The 6532-nt window shown below is 61.8% G+C and overlaps 1 protein-coding gene across 1 annotated transcript; it reads left to right on the top strand.

Annotated features, from left to right (window-relative positions):
* The first annotated feature begins 706 nt into the window (after window positions 1-706).
* Window positions 707-5719, top strand: RAD9A (RAD9 checkpoint clamp component A). Its single transcript, XM_065403900.1, has 11 exons — window positions 707-776; window positions 1036-1106; window positions 1418-1552; window positions 2068-2182; window positions 2675-2774; window positions 3731-3840; window positions 4122-4228; window positions 4327-4391; window positions 4658-4780; window positions 5048-5267; window positions 5453-5719. The coding sequence occupies exons 1-11, from the start codon at window positions 743-745 to the stop codon at window positions 5555-5557; spliced, it is 1185 nt and encodes a 394-aa protein (XP_065259972.1). The 5' UTR covers window positions 707-742; the 3' UTR covers window positions 5558-5719.
* Window positions 5720-6532: the final 813 nt, after the last annotated feature.

The following is a 6532-nucleotide window of genomic DNA, read 5'->3' as shown; positions in this document are numbered from 1 at the left end:
TGGCCGGGGGGCTGCCCTCGTGCTGGCAGGATCAATAGGCCCTGCCGAGTGGTTTGGATGGGGATACAGATGGAGAGTAGCAGAAACTGACAGTAGGGCTGCAGGCTCCATGCTAACAAAGAGGGGTGGGCTGGGACCCTCATCACCTGTCTCCCATCCCAACTGCAGGCATCCCAGTTCAGTATGGCCAGTTCAGGGGCAAGATTAGGAGCTCCAGCAGGGGACTAAGAAAGTGAATCTACTTCCCTTGATTCTTCTTGGAGCTTCAGTCTGACAGGGTTTCTCCTTCACTTCCTGCTAAGCACTCCTATGTGTCTGTTCAACAGCTGCCCAGTCCCACCCCAGCAGTGGCTGCATGTTAGTGCTGGGTGAGGGATCCCTGTGCATACAGGGGAAGTGCTTGGGATCCTCAGGGGAAAGGAGTTGGAGATGTGTTGAGTTGATTATTTAGGGTGTGGTCTTTCTCCCATTTCTTCCCAGCATGTTGTACTGATTAGCCCCTGGCAGAGGACCCAGTGCAGCACCGGAGGCACAGACTCTCCCCACCACAGGGCTGGATTATCTCGGGGTTCACGGTGCTCTGACCAGGGTTGGGGTTTGACACACACACACACACACACACACACACACACACACACACACACACACACACACACACACACACACACACACACACACACACACACACACACACACACACACACCCAGAGTGAGGAGAGCCCAGCTGCATCACTCTGTGGCCATGAGGTGCCTTGTTACCGGGGGCAATATCAAAGGTGCGTGCAGGGCTACCAGCTGGGCATGGGAGTGGGGAACAGGACGTGAGGCCTTTCCCCCTAAGGGTCATTGACTCCCATCTGGCCCCAGGGCAGAGGGACTGGGCTCAGCAGGGTGGGGAATGGGTCATGGGACCTTTTGCCTCTAGGGGGCGCTGGCTCCAAATGGCTGTTTTTCCTGCCTCAGAGAGCAGGAGTTGAGGGGAGTGGGGGTGGGATGGGTCTGGCCCTGGGTCACTGTCTCTCTCCTTCCCCCCAGTCCTAGGGAAGGCCGTGCACTCTCTGTCCCGCATCGGAGACGAGCTCTACGTAGAGCCCACAGAGGATGGGGTAAGGGGGGGGCGTTGTTTTAACTGGTGGGGGGCACCCTTCTGATCTGAGGGGAAGGGGAGAACTGAAGGGGGTTGTCAGCGGCGGGGGGGGCAATCAGGGTTTCGGAGTTATCACTGAGCTCCAAGAGGAGCAAGTTGGGTCACCCCCTGGTTGGTGACGGGGCTGGCTCTCCGTGGGGAGAGGGGGGGACTGGCCCGTGACGGGGCTGGCTCTCCCGTGGGGAGATGGGGGGGGGGGGCTGGCCCGTGACGGGGCTAGCTCTCCCGCGGGGGGCTGGTCGGTGACGGGGCTGGCTCTCCTCTCCACAGCTCTCCCTGCGTGCTGTGAACTCTTCCCGCTCAGCCTACACCTGCTTCCTGTTCGCCCCGCTCTTCTTCCAGCTTTACGAGGAGGGGAGCCCGGACCCTGATGGGGAGACTTTCCGCTGCAAGGTCCTCATGAAGGTGAGGTTGCTGTGCTGGGGCGTCAAGGGTGGGCCTCAGAGGGATGGCCCAGGGATATCTGGGATATGGGAAGCCCAGCAGAGGGCCATGGCTCTATGGTGTGGGGCAGAGGGGGAAGGGGGGGGGGGGAGAGTTGGGCTCAGGGCTGTGTCCCTGGCTGCACCCCTGGTCTGTGCTGTCTCCTAGCAGCCTGTGTGCCCAGTCCCTGTGTCCCAGGGGCTCCCCTGCAGGGGGCAGGAGCTTGTGGCTTTCTTTGCCCTGGACAGTGAGTGTAGCTGGCACAAGGTGTGGCGGAGCGGGGGGGAGAGGGAGGGATCAAAAGGGATCAGGGCTTGGGACCACCCTGTTCCATGGGAAAGAATCTTGGTGTGAATCTGCAGGACTCCTGGGTTCCCTCCCTGGCTCTGGGAGGGGAATAGGTGTCTCATGGTTACAGCAGGGGAGCTGGGAGCCATTTCCCCAGCTGTGTGGCGGGAGGTGCAGGTGGTGACAAGGTGGTGTCTGTGCCCCCCCAGTCCTTCCTGGGCGTGTTCCGCTCACTGCCCTCCCTAGAGAAGATGGTGGAGAAGTGTCTGATTTCCCTGAACCCCCGGGCCAGCCGGCTGGTCGTGCAGCTGCACTGCAAGTACGGTGAGTGCACTGCTGCTGGGAAGCCCCCTAGTGGGGCGGGAGGCGGGGATCTGGGTGGCCCTGCTGAGGCAAGAAAGGGCATCCAGGGAGCCCCATTAGCGGCGTGGGGGAGGGAGATTAGGGAGCCCTCCAATGGCAGGGGGCACCTCAGGGGTCCAGCGAAGGTAGCAGGGGGCCTGGATGGAGTGAGTTGGGATGGAGGGCTGGGGCAGAGCTGGGAGCCAGGTGGGCAAAGGGGACCCTGCAGTGAATGGTACTGGGAAGCGGAAGGGGGCATGCAGGTGGGTGGGGCCGAGGGGTGAGTGAAGCTTTGGGGGTGGGAGGCAGTTTCCAAGGGTCAGGCCCCCAGCCTGGTTCCCTATTGAACATAGGGCAAGGCTGGTGAGGTGTACTGGGGAGGATCTGCAGGGGTGGGTCCTGGGCTGGTGATGCTCCTGATGCGGGGGCAAAGGTGGCCCTGGCCCTGAGCTGCTGTCCTGATGCCCTTGGCAGGAGTCACCAAGACCCACAACCTGTCATTCCAAGAGTGCGAATTGCTACAGGCTGTTTTCGACAAGGAGCTGTGCGCCAACATGCTGCGCGCCCCTGCCCGGTGAGTGGGCTTTGCCGAGTGGGGGGAGAGGAAGCAAAGCATGAAGTATAGCTGAGGAGTTCTCAGCCTTTTTCTTTCTGAGGCCTCCCCGCATGCTATAAAAACTCCAGGCCCAGTGGGGAGGCCTCCAGGCTTCAGCTGCCGGAGCAGGGGCTTCTTCTGGGTGGGAGGGACATTAGCCCTGTGGGGCTGGGGCTCAGGGGCTTCACCTGCAGTGCGTGGGGGACCTTGGGACTCTGGGCTTCAGCCACTGGGCAGGGGGAGGGATTCGGGGCTTTAGCCCTGTGGGACTGGGGGTTTCTGCCTCATGGGGTGCCGGGGCTTGGCGCGCCAGGCTTCAGTCCTGCAGCTTCGCTTCTGGCTTCAACCCCGTGGGGGAAAGGGACCTGGGGTTCCAGGCTTCAGTTGCAGGGCCCCACAGATCCCTGAAACCAGTTTGTGGCCCCCTGGGGTGCTGTAGACCCTTGGTTGAGAACCACAGGTATAGATGAGGGAAGCGCAGAGGGATTGAGGTTATATGCTGGCTCCCTTGGGTATTAATTTGACATGGAGGGGGTGGGAAGATCAGTGGGGCAGAAGCTGTCTCTCTGGGGTGCTAGGTTGGCACAGGAGGTGGGAGGATCAGGGGGCACAGCTGGCTCTCTGGGGTGCTAGGTCGGCATGGAAGGGTGGGAGGATCGGGGGGCACAGCTGGCTCTCTGGGGTGCTAGGTTGGCACGGAGGGGGTAGGAGGATCAGGGGCTACAACTGGCTCTCTGGGGCGCTAGGTTGGCACGGAAGGGGTGGAAGGATTGGGGGGCACAGCTGGCTCTCTGGGGCGCTAGGTTGGCATGGAAGGGTGGGAGGATCGGGGGGCACAGCTGGCTCTCTGGGGCGCTAGGTCGGCACGGAGGGGGTGGGAGGATGCAGCTGTGTCTGTAGGGTGGGGCTCACAGCTCGCTCACCTCTGGTGGCAGGGTGCTGGTGGACGCTGTGGTCCATTTCCCGGTGACGCTGGCCGAGGTGACGCTGGGGGTCAGCCCTGCTGGGAAGGTGAGCTTCCGCAATTACCTGGATGAGGAGACAGGTGAGCCAGCTCCGCCTTCCATGGGCCTCATCCAAAAGAGACACAGCATGGCCCAGTCCCCCTGCCAGGGGGCTAGATTGAAGCTGGCATCCCCTAGAGGGGAAGGGCCCCATGTCCCACTCCACAAGCCCTGGGGTCTGGGCTGGCTGGCATCTCTGGGGTGGGAGGTTTTGGCAGCAGTTTATAGAGAGTGGCCAGTGGGTCCGGGGGGGGGGGGGGGGGGGGTCTTGGCAGTGTGGGGACACCGGGGAGTTGATGCTGAGCTCCCTCTCTGTCTCCAGAGCCGAGCAGGACAATGGTGACCGAGCTGTGCCTCTCCGAGGACGAGTTCCAGGACGTCCAGGTGCAGCAGCAGTCCCATGTCACCTTCTGCCTCAAGGAGTTCCGGGTGAGCGAGCAGAGCCAACCCCCCCCCCCCCCCCCAGCTCTTCTGCTCTAGCCCCAGAGGGTGGGGCTGCCTCACTGACCCTGTCTGTCTGTCCCTAGGGTCTCCTGAGCTTCGCCGAGTCCTCCAACCTGCCCCTCAACATCCACTTCGACTCCCCTGGCAGGTATGTCCAGGCCAGTCCCTTGTGGGGTGGGGATGCTCCCTCTACCTCAGTGCCCTGAGCTGGCTCTCCCCAGATGAGATCACGTGCTCATTGCCACTCTCACTCCCTGGCCCTGTCTCTGACCCTCTGGATTGGTTGGGGTCCCATGTGGACTCCCCAGCCCTCTGCTGCAACTCACTCTCTCTCTGTACACACCCTGTGCTGTCCCTGTAGAGTCCTGGACCTCCCCTCCCCATCTGTCTCATTCTCCTGTGATATCCCTGCAGGCCGGCTATCTTCACTCTGTCGGACCCCCTGCTGGAAGTGCACCTGGTTCTAGCCACCCTGTCAGACCCCAACAGCAGCTCACAAGTCCGCTCCACAACCTTGCAGGCCCGGCCAGCCAATGGGTAAGCAGAGCCCTGAGAGTTCGACAGTGGCACTCACAGTTGTCAGAGTTCAGAGTGAACAGCCCCATTGGACTGGCTGGCTGCCACCTTCCTCGTAGGGCTGCTGTTGCAGGCTGTCTGCAGACTCAGGCAGCAGCAGCTTCTGTGGGGAAGCCTAAGGGTGGGAGAGCTGAGATACTGGGCTGGCCACAGCGGGGAGGGGTAAGGACCCTATCTCCAGAGGCAGGGTTTGACTCTGGCCCCAGCCCTGCTCCCTTCTTTCCACAGTGCCTTTCCCACGGCTACCCTTGATGATGACTTCATGGGTGATGACATTGATTCCTACATGATTGCCATGGAGACCACATGTGAGGAGGGGCCAGGGCTGCCCTCCAGCCCCACCTTTCCCCAGAGATGCCCCCATCCGGGCGCTGCCCTGGAGTCAGAGAGCAGCACCATGGAGAGCGACCTGGAGGGGGCTGTGCCAGGGACACCCCCACAGAAAAAGGTATGTGGTGGTGACTTGGGGGGGGGGGCGCGCGCGTGTCAGGGCTGTTTTGTGGAGGGGAGTTGTGTGGATGGCAGGGGCTGTATTGAAGCCTGGGGGGAATGGGACCATGTGGGTGGAAGGAGAAGCTGGGGAGTTCTCCCCCCCCCCCCCCCTCCTCCCACATCCTGCTGCATTTCTTTCAGTTCCGTTCCTTGTTCTTTGGGTCGGTGCTGACCCAGTCTCAGGCTGGGACCCATCCAGGGCCCAGCCAGGATGTGCTGGTCGAGGACAGCGAGGGAGAGTCCTGAGAGATCACCTTCTGCAGCCTGGCTCCAAGCCCCCTCCCCCCCAAAAAGCAAGGAGCCTGCGTGGAGAAGCTGGACTTTACAACCCCATCACCTCTGCTGGAGCAGGGCAGGAAGACAGGGCAGGGCTGCTGCTTCCAAGCCACTGTGAATAGACATGGCCCTGTAAATAAAGCTTTTATAACAAGTCTGCTGCGTGCAGAGCTGCTGCTGGGGCTGGAGGGGAAGCTCAGCTCCCCCCTCTCCCTGGGCAGAACAACACCCCCAGCCAGTTTGGGGGGGACGGGACCTGCAGGCAGGATCCTTTCCCTCCTGCACCTTGCAGAGGCTGGGCCAGGAGTGGGAGGCAGGCTATTCCATTCCCCAAGTGCCTCTTACTGTAGCCAAGCTAGCTGGGCTCCCTGCTGCTTGCCTCAGTCCTTCTTGCAGGGCTGGTGAGTTTGAGGCTGGGGCAGGGGATGTATCTATCTCCCTAGCTTGCTCTGTATGGACTGTCCTCGCTCAGGGCGAATTCCTGGGAGCTGCCGGAGCCCTGTTGTTGGCTGTGAGGGGGCTGGCTATGGAGCTGGGCTAGTAACGGCTGCAAGCTGAGCGGCTGGGGCACACGGTAACCCTCTTACTGCCTCAGGAGCACAATCCCACCCAGCCCTGGGGCCCAGTAACCAGTCCCCCACCCCATCCCCCCCCCACCCTTACCTTGGCTAGAAGCCAGGAAATCTGCAGCTGCCAGTGCTCAGGGTGCCTACTTCAACTGAGGGAAGCTGCCAGACTATCCCCCTCTGCTGGGGGGGGGGGCATAATCTAGGCAGAGTGGGGGGCTGGGTCCTGCTCCTGGCTGGTATCAGCTCTGCTGCTTCCCAGCCACACTGGAGGCAGGAAGAGCAGACCTATGCTTTCCCCCTGCAGCAACCCCCACCCCCATTGTAATAGCTGTGATACCCCCTCCCCAGCAGCTGAGTTCACCCCCTGAGATCCTCT

Source organism: Emys orbicularis, chromosome 4 (genome assembly GCF_028017835.1).
Source record: "Emys orbicularis isolate rEmyOrb1 chromosome 4, rEmyOrb1.hap1, whole genome shotgun sequence".
NCBI lineage: Eukaryota > Metazoa > Chordata > Testudines > Emydidae > Emys > Emys orbicularis.
Note: the sequence above shows the minus strand (reverse complement) of the source record. Positions and strands in the feature narration are given on the sequence as shown.

Bases quoted from the DNA above. Each gene is read 5' to 3' on its own strand.
- RAD9A (XM_065403900.1), top strand. From the start codon at position 743: ATGAGGTGCCTTGTTACCGGGGGCAATATCAAAG. The intron at 777-1,035 runs GTGCGTGCAGGG...CCTTCCCCCCAG, and splicing joins TACCGGGGGCAATATCAAAG to TCCTAGGGAAGGCCGTGCAC. The intron at 3,841-4,121 runs GTGAGCCAGCTC...CTCTGTCTCCAG, and splicing joins TTACCTGGATGAGGAGACAG to AGCCGAGCAGGACAATGGTG.